Genomic DNA, 22,091 nt, shown 5'->3' with positions numbered 1-22,091 from the left:
TCGAAATAGAAAAGTATGTGCTATTCGCAACAAAACTTTAAGTTATCTTGAGATGTTATCATTACAGCTTTCTCTCAATGAAGACTTTTTTCTCATCTAATCCAGTGCAAACTTAAAACAAATTGAAGCGATGTGCTCCCGTTGGCAATGTAGCACTTTGCGCTGTGTATAGCCGCTTGAGATAATTGAAACAGCGATGGCTTTCCATAAGAATGGATTTTCCTTTCTGAGCCCTCTTCATTTGGTCACCACTGCTTGCAAAGTGTTAGTTTTTGCAGAAGTGGCATCCCATTATTGTATTATGATTGATAACCCTTCGTTTAAAAACATTTTGTCGTGACGTGAATCGTTGTAGGCACCTCGTTTATCGATCTGTCACTTCCTTAACGACAATGATAACCTGTTCAAATATTTCTGCTGAACCTCTGCACTTCGATATGATCTCTGCGATTACGAATATCTCTTTTAACAACTCTCTAGACGACCCTTTGATTTCCAGCTCACATTTATTTTTCTCTTCCAGCCATGTTTTTTCGTCTCAATTATTCCAGAATCTATTGTGACCCACGCTGGGCGCCATTTGCTGAAAGTTACATCTTCGTATAACTGAACTATACATATGGCTAGCTTTCTCGTCAACACACGTCACTACTTGTACCCTTGACAATCATTTCAACGAGAGGCATGGAGCCGGGCCCTAAATTACAAAACCTACAATAATTCATGATCGGTTAGTTTCATGCACATTCTTCCAACATACAGTGGTGCAATTGGATCATGCGATTAAACAGCAGGATAAACTTGCAAATCAAGATGATCTGATCAGTATTTCGGCGATGTCAGTTAAAACGGTAGCAACAGGAAATCAAAAAAATCTTTGTCAATTTTTCAGTGACTTTTTAAGTAAAGACGCGATTAAGAAGAATGATGTGAGTGGTTTTGAGCTTGATTGGCTCTCATGATTTTGCATGTCGACTCTTGCTTAAGAAATCTACCTATGAATAATTATACCAATTAGTCAGCGATTTTCTGTCTTGTTTAATTGCTAGTAATGGTCTTCTTCGAAGGTGTCAAAATGGCGTCACAGAAAAGTCTTTTATTACGAATTCCGAGGTCCTCTTGTATAAGAAGTCATAATTGACCTGCCTAAACTGACTATAAACAATACATCTATATCATTCACTCATTTCATATCATATTGTAATAATTCACTCATTTCTTCGATAAAAGGCATTTATAAGTGGAGTTTGATTACTTAAACAGCCACTCTTCTTTGTCACGGTCTTGAAAAGTGGAGCACAGTCGCTTTTACACTCTGATTCCTAGGTTCTAAATTCACCGTGCGTAAGGTATTGATCAGATTTATGGATCAGCTGTATTTGACGGGTAAAGAAGGTTCGCCCGGTTCAATTTGCCACTGTTACATTCGCTTCAACGCAACAATCTGACGTTATATTGCATTAATCAAAAGTGGTTTGTCGTTATGGGGCAAGCACGTATGAAACTTCAAGGCTAAACGCTCAATAAATAAATCAGTTTAAGGAAAAGGCTGTATCTGTTCATCGTTATAATTATCATGTTCACCAGAGGAAAAAAACGGGAAATAGAATCATCCGAAACATATGATCATGCAAGTTTGAATGGGCTGTGCACAGAGGTATTGATGAAGATACTTGCATTTTGTGAGGCCAGAGATCTGCTAAACTTAGGCCTCACTTGTAAAAGATTGAATATTATCAGCTGTTGCTGCGAAACCACGTGGAAAAGACTTTGCTACATTGACTTCAATGTTGATTCACCGATAAAAGGTCCATTTTCATCATATCACGACTTATACAAGCTTCTATACAAGTCTAGACTAGTAATGGGAGCATATGTATACGGGAGATACTTTGAAAAGAAGCAGTTATCGAGCATTCCGGGATGGTTATGGTGTATGGCTGCTCTCAGTGACAGGCCACCAGTGATGAAATTTGGCACATCACGTTTTCTCAGACGATGTAGTGGCCATTATTTGCAAAGGTTTTCACATGTACCGTTGGGACAGCTGCGCCGCGCATGGGGAATGAGCAGGCGGAATGACATGATGGGTTTGTTTCCTAGAAAAGTTGAAAGAGGAACAATGTACTACCACTTCCAGGGTGCGCGTTATGCCCTTATGAGAAAACTGAACGGAAGAATCGGTTACTATCGCCTTATGTTGAGTAAATGCTACAGAGCACGTAAAATGATAGAGAGCAAATTTGAAATAATTAAAGGAAAAAATCCAATAACTAGTTTGTGAAAAAAATACTTTTATTTTTGTTTAATTTTTATAAACAGAGACTTCAGTTGCAGTTTATTGTTAATCTTTTTTCAAAGAAGTCTTTAAAGTACCCAGTCTATTTTTGGAATGGAGACATTTAAGTTATAGCACCAAATGTTAGGATAAATTTTGGGATTTATTTACAAAAGATTTATTTTCGTTTGTCTGTTTAAGCAGCTTTAGACAGCTTTAGCTTTAACTTGACATCATCCAGTTAAAAGATTCTAATTTATTTAATTATCGAAAATCTAGAAGATGGCCAATATGTCTTGGTTCATTTGATTAGTGTGCAGGTTAAATAAGACGTATGAAAAAAGCAAAAGTTGGTCATCACGACAAAGATTATCAAACGTAATATTCTCACGTTTATCAGACAAACCAATTGTCAAAAATGAGTGATATAATGAAAAGGTGAAGAGCGTGACACTTCTGTTTTGGTTTGCGTCGACATTGTGGCCTAGTAAGACCTATTCACTCTTTTGTGTAAAGAGGGAGTTGTTTTGGGCTCTATGTCAGAAGCTCTGAATAATTAACCCAAACATAACAAATGCGCAAAGCTCGTTATTTTGATATTCGCACTGTTCTATGGGTATAATATAGGCCTGGTATTGTAATTACATTACAAACAAGGGAAAATAGTAAAATAATAGTTATATATTACGGTTCTCAATTTGAACGATATTAGCAAGGAAGAAGCTAATTATTGAAACAATTTTTTTGACGAACTACTTTAAGACCTAAAATAGATCATTGCAATAAAAACGTTCCTTGATTGTGGAAAGGCCCTAAAGGAAAGGTGGAAAGGACTTAGTGAATCCTTTTATCATCATTGCAAATAGCACGTTTGCACTAAATTTGCGACTTTATAAAACTTGCAGCCAACAAATTCCTTGAAATATGAGCAACACGAATGCAAATAGATGTACTAGCCTTAGCTTTCTTTGTAACAAAATAAGCTGAAAGAAGTAAACAGAACGTATCAGCTAACAGAAAAAGATTTCTTTACAAATATTTGATGCACAAGCACATTAACGAGAGCTGTCTTATTCTTCGTGCCAATCGAGTCACAAAGTCAAACTAAATTTATGCATGTTCTCTCACCTCACCGTAACTTTTGAGTGCACTGGAAAAGGTGCCATTGAAGGTCAGTTTGTTCAAGTCAAGCTAAGGACAAACAATAGAGCATTTGTTACTTGTCTAAAGGCAATAACGCTTTGAAACTCCACTCTTAAACATTCCCCTGGAAACTCTAGAAATAAGGCTAACTTTCTGACAAAAATTGGGCATGGCTACACTACGAACTGCTATGATATTTGTCCAGCAAATCACAGCAAAGTGTAGGAAAAAGGTTTTTTCCTTTAAAAAGGTCAATTTCTTTAGTATCGCAAGGGACAAAAGTTTCAACATTTGTTTAGGCGGTACTTACACGATATCGGGTAGCATTTGATCTTGAATCAATTTTGATACAGATAGCCCACTGGTCGTGTATATGGATAGCCTATCCCTGTAACATTTTATCAGGATCAAAAGTTATCCGGCATTGTGCAAACGCAACTTTAGTTTCAACAAAAGGCAACGATTTAACAATTTGTTTAGTTTCAGCAAAAATCAAAATTTCAGCATTCGTTTTGTTTCAGCAAAAGGCAACAGTTTCAGTACTTATTTAGTTTAAACAAAAGGCAACAGTTTCAGTACTTATTTAGTTTAAACAAAAGGCAACAGTTTCAGTATTTATTTAGTTTAAACAAAAGGCAACAGTTTTAGAATTCGATTGGTTTTAGAAAAGGCAAAATTTTCAGCAGTCGTTTTGTTTCAGCAAAAGGCAACAGTTTTAGCGTTTGCGTTGTTTCAGCACAAGGCAAAAGTTTCAGTAGTTATTTAGTTTAAACAAAAGGCAACAGTTTTAGAATTCGATTGGTTTCAGAAGAGACAAAATTTTCAGCAGTCGTTTTGTTTCAGCAAAAGGCAACAGTTTTAGCATTTGCGTTGTTTCAGCACAAGGCAACAGTTTCAGTATTCATTTAGTTTAAACAAAAGGCAACAGTTTTAGAATTCGATTGGTTTCAGAAGAGACAAAATTTTCAGCAGTCGTTTTGTTTCAGCAAAAGGCAACAGTTTTAGCATTTGCGTTGTTTCAGCACAAGGCAACAGTTTCAGTATTCATTTAGTTTAAACAAAAGGCAACAGTTTTAGAATTCGATTGGTTTCACAAGAGACAAAATTTTCAGCAGTCGTTTTGTTTCAGCAAAAGGCAACAGTTTTAGCATTTGCGTTGTTTCAGGAAAAAGCAACAATTTCAGTACTTTTTTAGTTTAAACAAAAGGCAACAGTTTCATATTTATTTAGTTTAAACAAAAGGCAACAGTTTCAGTATTTATTTAGTTTAAACAAAAGGCAACAGTTTTAGAATTCGATTGGTTTCAGAAAAGGCAAAAGTTTCAGCAGTCGTTTTGTTTCAGCAAAAGGCAACAGATTTGATTGGTTTCAGCAAAAGGCAACAGTTTTAGCATTTGCGTTGTGTCAGGAAAAAGCAACAGTTTTAGCATTTGCTTTGTTTAAACAAAAGGTAACAGTTTCAGTATTTATTTAGTTTAAACAAAATGCAACAGTTTCAGTATTTATTTAGTTTAAACAAAAGGCAACAGTTTTAGAATTCGATTGGTTCCGGAAAAGGCAAACGTTTCAGCATTCGTTTTGTTTCAGCAAAAGGCAACAGTTTTAGAATTCGTTTTGTTTCAGCAAAAGGCAACAGTTTTTGCATTTATTTAGTTTCAGCACAAGGTAACAGTTTCAGCCAGAGGCAATATTTTCAGCATTTGGTTTAAGTTTTAGTAAAGGTTACTCAAAAAAAGCCTTTTATGTCTGTACCATAATCTTACGCTATTCTAAGAAAGCCATCTTCAAGAAACATGTGGATATGGCAAGCCATATTCTTTAATCGGTAAAAACAAACACATTCAAAGTAAACATATTTGCTTGTTTTCAGTCCTCAATCTGAAATTCTAAAAATTTGACGAATTTAGATTCACCTATCAGAAAATCAAGTTTGCTTAATTCTATGAAACAATTCTATTTTCCAATCATCCCTATTTAATTAGACTTTTAATGGTTGGAGCATTTGAGTAGTCCTTAGAAAGCTGAAATTATCAAAAAGGGTATGTACCTTTTTCTTTTCATTACTCGTTAAGAGCAGCACTGGTTTGAAAAGCCAAGTCTACAACTTAAAAAGCAAATCCAACACAAGAAGTATAAAATAAGAAAACATCAAGTAGTTGGACTTTAATAACATTTCATGATCAACCCCATGATTGACGTGTAGCTACCACATCAACTATTTGGTTAAATTTAAAATCAGTTCCTTCTTACGATTCCTGAACTACATATTCGATGGAATGTAAGACAATTATTAATCGTATTCATTATACACACTATACAAGGCCCTTGCTGAGAACAGAATTCCGAATGCGCCTGAGAAAAATGCGAACATGATAATGCTCAAGTTAATTACAACACTCGTGTTCGAAATTTCGTCCCATCGAATCTTTATGTAAAACAAACTGGGATATATAAACACCAGCAGCATGCCTGACAAACTGCCCACAAAAGCCATCATCAGACTGAAATGGGGTACTGAGCAAGCGATGAAAATAGTACTAGAAACCAAGGCGAGACGGAACAGCAGATTGGGTGTTATAAACTTCAAGCCTGCGACACTTGATTCGTTGTCTTTCAAGGAATCAAGCCATGGCAATGAAAATTGGTTTTCGATGATATCGAAGATCGTAAACATCGGGACTGTGTAAAATGTAAGCGACATGACGATAACAGCAATGTTGACGATAATACCAAGTATGTTATGAGGCAAATTTAGTGTCATTATTTGATCTGACTTGTCGGTAAATGCAAGAAAAACAATGACACCAATGCCGAATTTGAAGACAGCGACAAGAGTATAGGCAAAGTCCATCAATGGGTCAAAAATCTCAGGATCTTTCATACTTCTTTCAATTGCGGGCATATACGCTTGCGATGAGTAGGTTACGACGACGATACCGATACCAATCGGGATGAGGCGAATATCGAACTGCGGCATGACGTCATCACTCCAGTGAGTGTGGTGGGTGAGGCTGTAGATGAGAACCAGGATGCTTATCACAACAGCTGTCATGACAGTGACAACGCTGAGCCAAGAAATCTGATGCATTTTGCGCAGAAATGCTGTTGGCAAGATTGTTAACGAAATCAGAAAGATCCACGTCCCTTCGCTCATCTCCGTTCCAGGAAAAACGTGTGCTACAACAGTTCCTGGCATTATCAGCAAAAGAGCGCAGTGCGAGAACTGTTCGAAGAAATTAGCAAAATGGACAAGATATTTGCCATAGCCGGGCCAGAATGCTTCTCCTATGTCGACATATGTATCTCGAACACGAACTCTTGTGCCATCATCAGCGTATTCATACAGCAAATTGATTAATTTTTTGCCTGAGTAATTACCAAGAATACCTATGATGATGATCGTAGCAATTCCCCAATAACCACTCAGACGAACAACGAAAGGCATCGCCAAAATCCCGGTTCCTAGATTTGCATTTATGATATTGAATAAAGACGGTATAAGTCCCGCTTTCTCGCTATCATCAACAATTTTGCAGCGTCTTGCCATTGACTTAACGCCAAATTTCAACCATTCTCGTGTGTTAAGACTGCCTGCATTTATAAGCTGTGACGATTCACTTGCCTCCTCCTCGTCAAAATCTCCATTGTTTTCTGCCAGCTCTTTCTCGGACAAAGTTTCTGGATTCATGATTTCCTGTCCTATTTAGGATCTTTTCTTCTTTTTATAACAGAGTGCAATTCATTCAGGATTCTTTTAAAACAAGTATCGAACGGTCGTGGATAGAAATCAGCGCAAGGCGCAGAGGCTTCTCACTTAGCCAGCTGCTCGCAATTCACCAAAACCGGGGGTTTCTGCCTTAGGAGCATGAAATATAGCTAAAAAACCACAATAATTTTGACAAACCTCACTTTACATAAACTCTGTCTTTAATAGCGTGCACCAACGAAGCATTGACCTAAAAATACGACAAAATGTTTTTTTGCAATGTCGATGAAAAACCATATGAAGTCATCTACATAGTTTCAAAGATCTCATTACATTTAAAACTGTTAAAAAATAATTGACGTAGATATGTACTGTCTTACAGTAATTGTGACTGGCTGTCAAGTCGATTTCGATATATCTTGAAGCTTTCAATACCGGATCTACGTGTTTCTTCATTATAAACGATTTCTTATCGGGAGATCGAATTTACTCATTTGGAGACATGAGCTGCCCAGACAGACCGATCTTACGAAAATCATTAAAATAACAGATCTGCAATTACTCCCGAGAAGCATATACTTTTTGTTTCGTCTCTATTGAAGAATCACGATTACCACCGGGGGTACCGCGATTAACATAAAACGAGAAGGAAACCCTGCTTAACAAGTACAAAGACGCTTTACATCGATTTAAAATCTAGCCAGCGTTGGAAGGCCTCAAAATCTTTAGCTAATCTTCTCAATTATTTCAGCACCCCTCAATTTGTTCATTTTATAAACTTTGCTTTAAATAAGGTGGTTTGGCTTTAAGAAGGAATGAAAACAGATTTAGTCGATCAAAAAACAAAACTCTTTCGGGTGGCGTTAGGCTAAGCATAATTATCTAAAGCTATTAGAGGAAAAGAGTAAGGTCTTCAAAGGTAAACGATGGAATGGCAGATGGCAGAACCAAACGATAGTTCATTCATTAGGTATAACTGGGAGAGAATTTTATAATATATAAAGAATATATAAATAATTTTAATGATAGGCGGTAATCTAGAGATACCACACGATCCTCAGCGTATAATGACATTAGAGGAACCAACAGTGAAAGAAATTACTTCTAAGTTCTAGTAAAACTGGCTTCAATTTGATATTCAATAACAAGAGAGGGTCTCAAACAGAAAGGGGATTCAACAGCCCCGTACAAACGAGAGACTAAAGCACAAGTCACAAAAATCACATCGCACAGTAATTTTTCCGTATATATGTTATTTCTTATCGTAATTAAAAATTTTGCACCAGATTCTTGAGCTTTATCTCAAAAGGATGATGATCAATTGTTTATCAAGCAAAAACAGATATATATATAAATATATATATGTTCTAGCTAGACTCTGGAGCATACCTTGACGTTAGTAAGTGGGAATAAAATACTAAGTGACTTTTTTTCTTCTTTCGCCTTCGAATAAATACGGAACTCCCTATGATAGTTTGAAAGATTCTCTATGACATTCTTTTTCATATCTCTGCATAATTTCGTAAGTGATCGCTGATTTTGGATGATAACATAAGATAATGCCAGAGGGGTGCTGTAGCACGAATAAGTTATGCCTCAAAATGACTTGGTTTCTGCGATTAGTGATACCAATTTATGATCATTTGATTGACAATCACTAATCGCAGTTAGAATTGACTCTGTGATTAAAAACATGGATGTGAAATCAAAGCTGCACACTTTGCAAAATGCAAACAAATTCTAATAGCATTGAGTGGATTGGCTGAAATGCGACAGCAATGAGCTTCGACTGCATGTAAAGACTGACACCCCCTGATTAAATACACAGCAGTTGTTCATCGTCTTTACGATATAATGCAGCAAACTTCGCGCTGCGGTTAGCCTATGGATAAAACTTTCATATGCAAAGGGATATAGCGTCATCAATGTTGAAGTATTTATGATAAAGGCATATCAATAATTTAAGCCTTTGTGTATGATTTTATAGATTGCTACCAACAGGCAAAAGTCGTCTAAATTCCATATCAGAAAAGATACGATATTTCTAAAGCAAACAACCTGAGTAAGGGAGTTGAGTATATTTTAGCATGAGTCTCCATGGTACAATTTTGAGACAATAACTGCAGATAAGTCGTCAATATGTGTATTTTCATGATTACAGCTCCAGCAATGCATCTAAATGAAGTTTCGGCTACTTTCTCTTCTTACCCTTAGGCGTTACTCACGAGACCACAAATAATACTGTGGTAACAGTAATGAAAGCTCTTTGAGTGAGGTAACAACATACAAGCAATCTAAAGTACTTACGATATTACTTCGGTTTTGATGTGTAGGGAATATAGTATAGTTATAAGACAAAACAGAAAGTATAAGCAGGCCCATCGTGCAAAGAAGAAAACTCTAGTTGTCTTAAAGTTTTACAAAAAGAAGGATCTTAACTTGAAGATTCCTAATCTAAAAACGTTGATATCTTGAACAAAACTGTGAGTTATATCAGCCATACAATGCCTGCCAAAAGTCTTGGAACACAGACGTCATTTTCCAAGGTCAAAATCAATCATCCCCCTCTCCCCCACGGACCAATGTTGGTTTACTATCAAACGGGTAAGGATATTAGAAAGCACTTTCTTTTGCCCTTCTTTTATGATATTTCTCTAAATTATCAACATTGTTCTAGGGTGAAGGGGGCGAAAGTAGTATTTTTTTTCGGAAAAGGAATGAAAGATGTGAAATGCAGCGTAATTTGCTGGGTGTTCCAAGTGCTTTTGGCAGGCATCGTAGGTGTTCATGTTTTTCTGTGGTGTTTTTTAGTGATATATGACAAGCATGCAAGCATTACATTTATCTTTAGTTATATTATAATTGTTACACATTGGTGTTTTTTAGCTATTATTGCATAAACCAACATTAAATATAGTGAATAAAAAACGAACGGGAGATAAATGGAATGTGACTTCAAATGTTTTGTTTAACTCAACTGTTTCGGTTATTCCAGTCTAAATACTATGTGACTGCAACTTAAAGCATAAATTTAAGCCGTGACTATAAGTTAATTTGGCAGTAGCGAGACAAATCATATCTCAAAGTTCCCACTCTAGAAATTGTTTACAGGGTCGCTCTGCAAGAACTTATTGTCGAAATTTGAAACTGCATATATTACTTGATTTCTAAAAAATCATGCTGAATCAAGATTATGGGATGCGAGATAATTCATTTTTTGTTTTCACAATGATCGTCTTCTTTATAGAATGTGAAAATGAGGTTAGACAGAAGGAAGCTGAACCTTTAACAAGAATGATTGAATAATCCTATCCTTTAAAGCAACAGCCGGCTTTAGGAGGATAGAATGAAGCTAGCTTCTGTCTGGATATACATTCTTGTGGAAGCTTGTAGCTTTGGGCAGAAATCCTCCCTTACAATGACCATAACATTGAGTTTAAAACTTTTTCATAAATTTGATAATGTGAAGACAACGCTGACTGATTATACCGTAATTGGGGCAGCATACACCAACATTCAGCACTGTTTCAACTTGATTTTGAGGTATCTTATCACTTTCAACATTAGGCCCAAAAACAGTATATAATCACTTCGATTCATGATCAATCATGAAAGTTAATCGCGAAAGAAAATGTAGATTTTTTCGCAAATATAAAATTCAAAAGCCTGTTGAGAATTGCAAAAAGTTTCAATAACCGAAAAGCTCAATTATTAGAATGGTATCGTACTAAAGCTAGTTTCGTTTACTTGGCATTCTTCCATTTTTTCATTAACCTATGAGAAAATAAAGGGCTGTTCCAGTCAAATATGCACTGTTTATTTTCTTGTTTCGGGTAGAAATGCGCTTACATATTGCATGGAAAGCGCGCAATATTTGCAACTATTTTGTGAAGAAAGACGATTTCCTTAAAATGTTTATGAAAATGTAAGTGCACCGAGTTGAATTCAAGGATCTTCTTATTCAAGCTTTTTGTTAGCGGTAGCCTATGTTTGATTCAACCCTATCTAATTATTCACTTGAAATCCCGCTTATTTCTCGATTTCCTTAGCCTTTGAGAATTTTCATTGCTCGTTCTTCTCATTGTATTCAAAACAATTTTGCAAAGCCAAGCCCTTCTCAGCTGAATTGTGAAACGAATCCCCAAAGAATCGTGACAGAAATCCCATCTTAACAAAACGAATATTCTGCCGTCTCTGCCTCCCTTTGACAATGAGTCCGTGAAAGCCAATCTGTCGAGCTTGTCACTATGGTAGACTCAGAAGGGCTCCTTATCAATAAAATCGGCTCTTGTGACAATAACCATTTGAGTGTTTTGCTGGGCACCGCCGCCTAGGAACGCTCTCAAATTGTCTTGCTATTTCCAAAACAACGCATTAGAAAACCCTGCTTCTCCTTGGACTTGCAGCTGCACCGGTTTGTTTTGAGCGAAGCATCTTGTTTTAATAGTGGCAATTGAAAATAACCTAATTGCTTGCAAGAAAGAGATATAATAGAAAAGATATAGTCTACAGAAAGACTCAGTCGATTTATTTTCAAAGAAAACAAAAAAATTTGAAGAAAAGCGAGATTTGAAGCAGATGCTGAAGAGAATATTTCTTTTCCGACTTAATTTTTTTATCACGAAGACTCAAAGGAGGTTTTAAAATGATCAATTATAAAGAAAGTTTCATACGGAAAGAACTGTTCAAGATATCAGGCTGGACTTTTCTTTTCGCAAAATCAAGGCTAACTAAAATTTTCAAAAACTGCTATTCTATTTCCATGATAAACATTTCTGGGGAGGTCCTGGTCAAAGGTCCAGGATCTGCCCTGGTCAAAATCTAATATAATCGAATCACGACTTTGTACATTTGAAAGTAAAATGCACACTTTTACATCAAATATACTTAACTTTCAAATGTACAAAGACTTTATCTAATCAATTTAATCTTTGGTAATTGTTAATCAACGTTTAACACGCTAAACTACATTGATTATCAGTCCGGGTCAGTCCGGGTCAGTCCGGGCCAATCCGGGTCAATCCGGGTCAGTCCTGGTCAGTCCGGGTCGGTCTGCGTCAGTTTGGGTCGGTCCGGGTGAGTCCGGGTCAATCCGGGTCTGTGCGGGTCGGTCTGCGTCAGTTTGGGTCAGTCCAGGTCAGTCTGAGCCGTTTGGGACTGTCACACTATAGACGAGCAAGGATGCAGCTCTCAAAATATAGTTTGAAGACAATTTATTACCATTATAACAGAGTACCAATGGGGATTCGCATACGTCTAGCGCTTATTTGAAGAATCCTACTCCCCCCCGCCCCCCTAACATAAGAATTTTGTTTAGAAAGATAACGGCTGTAATTGTCAGATAACGAAGTAGTTTAAGAACGAATTAACGAAGTACTACAACATCACTCCTACTCATAGCTAAGAACTCAAGAATTAAGGATAACTGGTCAGCGACTTGATTAAATGCAGAAAATCTTTTTCGCTAGGATAGGAATATTCTAGCCTACAAGATTGTATCTTTGTTCTGAAAGTCTATGTGACAAATACGAACCAAGGTTTTTGAAATCGACCTATATAACTAGGCATATATATGTAAAGATCTCCAGATCCCCGGGTAAGGGACAAAATTTGCCATCAAAAGTTTCACTATATAGCACTAGAACAAAACTTTTGCTGAAATTTGTGAACTACTAATGCTAGATCGTTTTAAAAAACAACTAAAAACCCATCTATAATGCTAAAGAAATTCTCTCTGGAAGAACAGCGAATTGATTCTTAAAAGGCTTCTTATTACCGATATATTTCTATTTGTAAACTGCTATTTAGATTTAATTCATTGCTGAAAGGGTTTTGTGTAAAAAGAATATTAAATGAAAACGAACGAAATGAGTGACTCTAAGAGGAATGTAATTCAAAATTTTATTTATTTCCTTGGTTTTAATAAGAGAAAGACATTTCAGACGAAATCAATTGCAGTATAGAGTGGTTTGAAAGATTCAGACACGGATTAAACATTGGTTTTCGAGTGTTCCTTATTGCATTTCATTGATTTTTAATGGAAGAAATTACATAGAATGCTCGTTAACAGCCCCGTCCCCAAAATACAACCAACATTGATGATCCTTGATAGATAAATACACCCCTTTTATAATCGCTCCTTGAATAAATGTTGGGGTCTCTATAACATGGACACAATTGGCACAAAAAACTGTTCGCTTTACAGAACTGTCCGTTTTGTGGAGATATTCACACAAATTTTTATTTGAGCTACGAAAGGAAATCTAAAGCAGCAGTGAAAGTATCGGACTACCCCGTCAATTTTTTTTCCTAATCCTTGCAAGGTACCAAACATGTTCAGCTGTTCAGTTGAAACAATATGTGATAACAGGTCAGGTAGTATGAAGGCATATGGTCCAATATCTACCACCACTCAGCCAGCTCAATGTTGGAGCGTATGCATTGTCAAGTTTCCAGACTTGTCAAATTTCAGTTTTGAAAATCAGCGAGTTTATTCGAAATTATGAGGAAAATGTTTGTGATGCTATATGATCTCTAGCATGGGCACTGGAGCCCAAGAAATCAGGAGGGGAATGGAGATCCTTTTTCAATTTCTTAGACTCTGGTACCATGGGTATGTGATCTCAAGGCGACAGGTGGATCCGGAATTCATCCTGATCTGGGCCCGTGACCCTTAGAACATTTTTGTTCGTCACGCCCTCTAGTTCTTCGGCAACGCCTACAATGGGTAAACACCTGTTACATACTGTAACAAACACTTTTTGCAGGTTGCCGTAACCATTCATCAACTTTTGGATGATTCAAATCTTTTTTCACGCTATTAAAAGGAGATCGCTGTACATTTCGACAAAAACTACTGGGTTTCATAGTTGCAATAGAGGTAGTCTGTGACTGTAGACAAGAGATTATGACACTGAACTGGAACTCCGATTAATATGGCACCTCTTAACTTATTAGAAAAGAGGATTTTTGCTAGGATTCAGAAGAAAGCTAAATACGATCGAATAAACCAAAATTTATTGTAGTATGTGTTATTGTAGTATGTGTAGTATGAGTCCTAGTTTGGTGCGTGTGAGCGTGAGAACGTCATAAGAGTGTCTCACGCAAAATGCTTGGAAGGTCTAGAACAGTTGTATTACCACTATTGGGTAATATCCCTATTCTACTAGGCCGATACGCCAAAGAGAAAGAAGTAGTACAATTGACTTGTTGCCTGTATAGGAAGATAGAAACTGGCATCTGATGAAGCTTTCATTTAAGTACATATATTATCAGCAAAAGCCCAAGTGCATTGACATATGGTTAAAGAAAATACCAGAAACGTAACAGTAAGTTCTGTGCCGCTTGTAGCGTCGTCTTTTGCTTCCAGATAGTTCCAGGAAAGATGTGACAGAACTTCTCAATAAACTGGCGGCAGGAAATCCTAATTGGAGGAGACTCGGCGAACTCCGATTTGAGTTCTTCACCCTCCCAGCCCTTCCCAAATTCACTTTTGCATTGTCCTCAGTCTTTTCTGTAAAAAACTGATGGGAATGGGCGTGTGGGGGTTGATATACTCCTTTTTTGATTTATAGCTGTCAAGAGCGAGTTGGAATAGCCAATAGGAATACATCTGTAGTCAGAACGTAATGAGCTGTGCATGCACAGCGAGCCTCGATGCGGAGAGGAAGCGATGAAGAATTAGGGACCCTAAGGCTGCAATGAAATTTTCACTACCAGCGCACAAGTAATTATGCATAGAAGCAAAGAGAAAACTTTTAGCTCAACATTTGAATGAAATTAGCTTTCCAACAATTTTAACTAGATAATCCTGTTTCAACACTTGTATAGAAGCCTGCAGTGACCAGGTGTAGAATCGCTCTGTAAATAAACTGCTTTATTGTCAGTACTGTCGAACGACACATGAGCATTGCGATGATTATTATGGCTTATTAGTGTCAAGCATAGTCAAATAATGTCGAGAAGAATCAAACATATTTAGATCAACACAGTTGACGTCATAAAACAAGCAAACGTGAGCAAACTTAGTTATATATAACATCAATTGAAAGCTCTTGAAATGCGCATTCACGTAAAACCTAGAATTGCTAAATTTTACAATATATTTTGAATATATAGCGAATTTATGACTGTCTTTGCCGTTATCGATGACGTCATGAATCATGTGTTACTGAGGCAAATTTTTTTGGTTCCAACTTGGATCTGAATCTCCATATTCGAAAGTATATAGAACCATCGAGATCATCTCGGTTAGGTGAGAAATCAGATTTTCACAGCCATAGCCCTGCCTAATTATATTATGTCCTCCAGAGTCAGTTAACTCAAATAAGATAAGCAAAAGTAAACATATGCATTGAAGTCCTCGTCTGGAAAAATAAATAAACAAGTTTGCTTGCTTTATGTGACGCAACCTTATATCGAATGACGCCATTGCTCGTAAATAATTAAAAAGAGTCCAAAACACTGGCACAAAGCAAAACTTCGAGGTAGAATGAAAAGAATAAATACTCTTTCCCAGACTGAGGCCTAGGTTGATGTATCATCCACTACTGCTACAACATAAACTACACTAGAAATAGCTCTTGCTAGTACTGCCCGCAAACAATTAGTTCCTTGATAATGATTGTTTTGAAAATTTAGGTCAGGATATTCGAAGAAGACACCATCCTGGGTTTTCACAATTTTATAAAAACAGCTGCCCTAGTTGATGCCAAACTATTCTTTTTATCAAGAATTTTTGGTGTTCAGTTTGCCTTTGATTTAAATCCAACGCCCTTTTGAAAAACATGAAGTTTTTCGAGGGTTTGACATTTATTTTTCGTTTTCGTGAAGTAAACAAAGACGTATGAAAATGGACACGTGATAGAACGGGTACAGTTAAAATCGATTGCGATAAAGGATTCGTACAGCGATGTACAGGCGATAATCACGACAATCATAACTTTTGCTCGTACGGTCTCGAGTTTTTAGGAGAAAGGTGTGGCATTCGACTTGTTTTGATTCCCAAAACTTCGAATCAAAACTTCCATCCATTGCGGAGAACCGAGCTGTGATGCAGTACCGTTTTCGTGCCAAAAAAACCGAGGGCCTTTAACAGAGTCTTGGCAGAGCAACGCTCCGAAGATAATTCCCTTCCGCACAAAGAGGTGGCGGTTAACGACCTCTTCGACAAAGCCGATTGATTGACAATGAAATTGATTGACAGTTGTCATGGCAGCAGAAAAGTGACAAAATCTGCTGACAAAGTGCTGACAACATGAACTGAAGCTTCCATATGCTACTTATACGCGGGGCAGACTATAAGCCCTTCACTCGCGCGCTATCGCGCGCGAGCTGCGGGCAATTATTCTTCTTAAATGAATAAAAACTGTTAAGGATGGGGATAGAAGATATTGTTTAATAAGCCAAAAAGGGCGTTACAAAGTTTGCTGAAAAAGGTCGTCTCCATCAATTAAAAATGGCGTGGTTTAGAAAGGGCGTTGTTTAGAAATAATTCACCCGGGCTGTTGTATGATATTTGATGATGACGAGGATCGAAACGTTTGTTACATATGAGCGCGACTACTGAATAGTGAATAGTGACAAACAAAACAAATGGGACGTACCGGGACATGCAATAATGAAGCTTACGAATAAAACTTTAATAGAAAAGCTGCTTAAGTGGAAGGTATCTATCAGAATTATGGCGAACAACAAAAAACATGGAAAAGTCCTTAATCCTGCACAAGGGAGCAATGTTGTAAAGGCCTTAAAAGAGAAGAAGGTATCAAAGTCTCTAGGAAATATAACATTGCAAGAAAAGTACTGGAAAAAACCAACAAGTATTCACCACAACTAAGCAATCTTGCGAGGACACTAAGAAGCAATGTGTCACGGGAAGATTGAGGATAAACAAAATATGGTTTTAGGAATCCAAATAAATCATGTCATTTTAGGCAAAACCTGTTTCGGTATAGGCAAATCTGCACAGGCAAAATAAAGCGTTTAAAGACTATGACAAAACAATGAAATGCTCCCAACAGCAGTTGCAGCCCCTATCAAAATTCAGTTCCATGTCAATAATAAATATTTGTGTAATGTTGCTTGTTATTAACATTTCATGAATACACGCGTGTAGTCAGTATCCTTTTTTTCGTTTTCCATCAGTTAACTTTGCATAAAGATAAAGAACGTATATGTCATTAGCTATTAGTTTACACGAATAAAAATTGATAGGCAACAACAACAACAACAACACCAGCAACAACAACAATAACTCTTTCATGTTCAGTTCAGTGTAGCGAATGTCGAAATCTTATAAAAGATTACACTCGATTTGAGGATCAACATAAATGGGTTGAAAGCCTGAGCTAAGACTGCTTTTGGAAGCCGGAATAAAGAAAGAAAGAAAGAAAGAAAGAAAGAAAGAAAGAAAGAAAGAAAAAAAGAAAGAAAAAAAGAAAGAAAGAAAGAGAGAAAGAAAGAAAGAAAGAAATAGGAAACAAAAATGAACAAGAAAAGATAATGGTCAATGAGGATTGAGGGAGGGAGGTAGAGGCTTTTCAGAGAGGTTTTCAACAATTTTTTAACTTCAAGGGGTCATTCAAAATATATTATAGACAGTCATAGAATAGTGGCTAAAACGGGAAAGCGTAGTAGATAAACACGTAGGAAAGGATGGAAAGATGAGACAGGGAAATTCAGAGAAACAACAAGGATGCACGAGAAAGGTTCTAGAACCACATGTGGATGCCATCTGCCAATAACGACGAGCCGACAATGATGATGATGATGGCGTAGAAAACGGGAAACACCCAATAAAATATATTATTGTTTAAAGTCTGCATGTTCAGCAAACTAATTTTGTTTCGAGATAGTTGTGAAAATGAAAAATTTTATAATCAGGTTTTCTATTTGCTTTGAAATTAAGAAAATTCCTAAACTTCATGAGACCGTTTCAGCCGTTCTTCCGACAAATCCTTGACTTTCTACTCTCAATCCTGGCTTTCATAAGAAAGAAAGAAAGAGATTACGACCAAGGACTACTACCATAGCAATTCCGCGGTTCAACATAAACGAAAAGAGAATACAAATCATGTGATAAATAAAACGTGGAAAAATTCTCGTAACAAACTCACCGATTTAATTTCAATGCTTCTGCGGCATGTAGAACTTAGAAAAGATTGAATTCCTCCGGCGAATGTAACTATGGCAGATCATACTAGGCAGAATGCAAATCCATTGCCGGCGTGTAGCTGAAATATCATAGAAGTATAACTGAAAACTAGAATTCAACAATTCATAGTTAGAACAGTGCAGTTTATCAAGAAAAGTAGCAAATGCAATAAAGTTTCATATTTGTCTCGGTTAACAAGATGTTTGAAGCACTTTCTTTTGTATGTCAAGACCGCTAATTGGATCGCAACAGCTTACTCTAGCTTAACAACCTCTCTTATAGTGAATGTGTATACATCTGGTCTATGTTTAATCTTTTGCAAGTCAAGACGTGCATTGTCAGTAGAGATAAAGGATATCAATCTTAATCAACTACACCAACTTGTTTCATAGCTCGCATCAACGATTAAAGCAGCAGATGAACTCTTCAAAACATTAAATTTTAATGCATGTTCAGAGCAATTAGTTTAGTAAAACGAGCTTATAAGCATAAAATGTGTCGAATTCTCTACCAAGATCGAAAAAGCAATGAAATGCTTGATTAAACCCCAGGCTAATTCTATTAATTTCTTTGAATTCGGCCTAATATCATTCCAACAATTTGACTGAAAAGGTTGACAGCACGGCAGACGTCATCTTGGATTTCACTGTGACTAAAGCTAGAATGATAAAAAATGCATGGTATCGCAGTATGTATCATACATCCATGTTTATCTTTAACAAAACGTTACACGCCTAATTGAGTAGAACAGGACAGTTTTGATAGGCTAGACAAAGACTGAGATACTAGATTGATTACGGGAGAAGAAATGAAAATTAATTTTTTGTGCTACAAATGGTCCAAAACATTTTGTGATGTAACTGAGATCATCGATTGACCTATTTTTTGGGAGTGAAATTGAAGGTCAAAGAAAGTAGGTCAAAGAAGGTCAAAGAAGGTCAAAGAAAGGTCAAAGACGTAGAGTGACTGCCGATGTGAAAGTTTAGTTTCCTTTCAAGAATGCGTTGGTCTTGATCTGATACATATGCGTTACTTGTTATAGTAATTTGATAAAAAATTAAAGCCTGATTGCCTCCAAATCGTGATCACATGGCATAACCAATTCTTTTCGCATAAAGTAACTGCATATAAACAAATTAATTGTTCATGAAGAGGAACATCTTGTATAACTTCAATATTTAGCTTAAATACTTGAGTTGAACTTTGTTATTGAAATAATAAAAAAATTTAAGTAAAGTTAAGTGTCGTTGAATCTTTACCATTGGGAGTTTTCGCCAATGTTAAGTTTTCGTAGATGCTTTAGATTTTAAGAAGAAGAGAGGGTTTTAACAGAAAGCTGATAAAAACAAAGTATTCCCTTTAAAAAACGCCCACCTTCGAAAAAGCGCCCCTATTAAAGCCATTAAGAATTTAAAAGCGCCCAGGGTACTTGTTAGAGGAAATAAGGTAACTTTTGCTATCAAGAAAATAATCAATTATCGCCAAAAGTTATGTTTCCCATCCTACATACCAAACTGTAAACATCAACAATGACGGCCCAAAGCCTAATGAGGGGTGGAATCCATTGTTCTTATCAAAAGGGACCCACGCAATGTTTAAAAAAGACACCAATGTTTAAGCTTGGAAGCAAAAACGCCCTACCCTGTGCAACCATTGCCGCATGACGTAATTATGGTTTTGCCAGTATATATACTTCACTTCACTAGCACTTCACGGCAAAATCAGGAAAATGCCATTAATATCGACTTGATTTAAATAAGTAAAGTCAGTAGAATAGTCTTCGACGTAGTATCAGCAATTGGGAGGTAAGCAGAATACAAGTTGATCAAATGTGAAAGACAGTAATTACCTTACAATATGGAAAAGCGATTAGCTGTGGATACAGATTGAAGTTGAGCTGAAAACTCGTATTTGACGTAATGAGTTCATGAGTAGATATGTCATCTCTGACGTCATTGACCTCAGTATCACCTGCCTTCTGGCATTGTTTGCTTCTTTGAATCCAGTTGACTGGTAATCAAGGAAAATGTCGCGGCTGTACGATTTGCCATTGCGTATTAAGAAAAATAATTTCTACGCCCAAGAGAACCTTGAACATGTCCTAACGCATTTGGATGGAATCTAATTCGATGGATACATAAACACGACGCATTGTTGGTTTCTTTAGAGAAAATCTACTGGCCCAAGCTGGAAGAACGTACCTTCCCATAGAGTTGAAAGAGACGCACCTTGTTTGTGAATATATTCAGTGTGTCATAGGGAATACACATTAATACCAACACGGCCTTAGATTCCCTATAACTTCTTATTATATATGAATGCATTAATTCTACAAAAATGCGTTCAAATTTTGTTCAATATGCTTTACTGAAAGGCGTTGTATTAGTATTCCACGTTCACGTAGGATGTCTAATGACCAATGCATATTTATCGCGTTTTTATTGCGTTTTTATCGCGTTTCTAACGCAGGGAACCAAGCTGAGGTGGAATTTTCTTTAGCCGAAGTTGAAGCATTAGCATAAGATAAAACTTGTTTGCAGTTAAACATTATTTACAATAGAAATAAAAGAAATTTCAAAATGCCCTTTTTTTATAAACTTTTGCTACTATTTGAGGGTTGTTTAATCTTTGGCTAATGAACCACAGTGTCTTATGGTGATACACACATGATTTTGAGAACAAATAGCAAAAAACATAAAAAATTAATCAAATGATGATTTTTCTCAAAATTGAAACAGAACCTATTCTTGAGAATATGAACCACTGACGCCAGAGCAAAATCAACGACAATGTACGCTCTATGGGCGAGCTGTCAGTAATATGGCGCCAAATCAGTATCATTGTTCTCTTCTTGAAAATCATTTTAATTATTGACTATTTATCATAAGTATAACAAAACTTCAACTACGAGTCAATAGTGAAATTCTAAATGATCGATGCATTGTTAAAGATTCTGGTTTAAACATAACAGCAAGGTCAACGTGAGAACGCAACCAAAATTAACATCTGTGAGAATGTCTGACAAGACAAACGATGTTTAGTAAACCATTTTATCCTACATTCAAACATAAGTTTTCCTGTTATAATATGTACAGAATTTTTCGGCGTGACTAATTCTATAACAAAACATTGTCTGAAAATTGTCGAAATATGGAATTGTTTGAGAGTGGTAAAACCAAAGGGCTTCAATGTAGTATGAACCAAGAAAGGAATTAGAAAATCTAAAATCAAAGTGTGGCGAAGAAAAAGGATGGCGAAATAACATGTTTCATTAAATACTAGGCTAACAACTAATGTAGGCCCATTCATTGTCTTGTCCAAACTCGTTTTTCATGTTACTCGCTGGTTCCTTCCCGCTTGTCGGAAAAGTATCAGTGCTTTCTCAACACAATTTTAGCTCGTCATGAGATGCAATGGTGATATCAATCGCTTGTTTTGATAGAAAAAACAGGGGGAGGGTATGGGAATGGGCTGAGTTGTTCTAACCCTGACTGATAGCTTACTGTAAACCAATGGTCGATTAAACTGGCAAAGAGCTAAATGGGTGTTTTATTATCATCGAAAATGGAGCCAAACCAATGGTTCGTATAGTTATAAAAATAAATAACGGATGGTGACCAATAAAAATATTAAAAATATTTATGTACTGATGTAATTGCATCAAGTTTTAAAAAAAACCTCCACTGACTGGCTCACTAAGGAGTACCAACGACAGAAAAAATTTACTATCTGCACATTACCAGGAACATAATTTTACAAAAAATATGGGTTGTTCCCTGCCTTTGAAGAAATGTGAGAATCTTGGAAGT

The 22,091-nt window shown here is 36.5% G+C and overlaps 2 protein-coding genes across 2 annotated transcripts; one reads left to right on the top strand and one right to left on the bottom strand.

Annotated features, from left to right (window-relative positions):
• Nucleotides 1-234: 234 nt before the first annotated feature.
• LOC148958999 (uncharacterized) lies at nt 235-2,861 on the top strand. Its single transcript, XM_089111324.1, has one exon. The coding sequence runs from the start codon at nt 1,577-1,579 to the stop codon at nt 2,282-2,284; it is 708 nt and encodes a 235-aa protein (XP_088967450.1). The 5' UTR covers nt 235-1,576; the 3' UTR covers nt 2,285-2,861.
• A 2,102-nt stretch (nt 2,862-4,963) lies between these two features.
• On the bottom strand, nt 4,964-21,966 carry LOC148958998 (vesicular inhibitory amino acid transporter-like). Its single transcript, XM_089111321.1, has 2 exons — nt 18,245-21,966; nt 4,964-7,377 (listed from the first exon to the last, which is right to left on the bottom strand). Exon 2 carries the CDS (start codon nt 7,107-7,109, stop codon nt 5,712-5,714), a length of 1,398 nt encoding a protein of 465 aa, XP_088967447.1. The 5' UTR covers nt 7,110-7,377; nt 18,245-21,966; the 3' UTR covers nt 4,964-5,711.
• Between the last annotated feature and the right edge of the window lie 125 nt (nt 21,967-22,091).

This window comes from Rhopilema esculentum, chromosome 11 (genome assembly GCF_057945365.1).
Source record: "Rhopilema esculentum isolate cy_ngs chromosome 11, ASM5794536v1, whole genome shotgun sequence".
Taxonomy (NCBI): domain Eukaryota; kingdom Metazoa; phylum Cnidaria; class Scyphozoa; order Rhizostomeae; family Rhizostomatidae; genus Rhopilema; species Rhopilema esculentum.
Note: the sequence above shows the minus strand (reverse complement) of the source record. Positions and strands in the feature narration are given on the sequence as shown.

Coding starts and splice junctions, on each gene's coding strand:
- LOC148958999 (XM_089111324.1), top strand. CDS start 1,577: ATGTTCACCAGAGGAAAAAAACGGGAAATAGAATCATCCGAAACATAT.
- LOC148958998 (XM_089111321.1), bottom strand. CDS start 7,109: ATGAATCCAGAAACTTTGTCCGAGAAAGAGCTGGCAGAAAACAATGGA.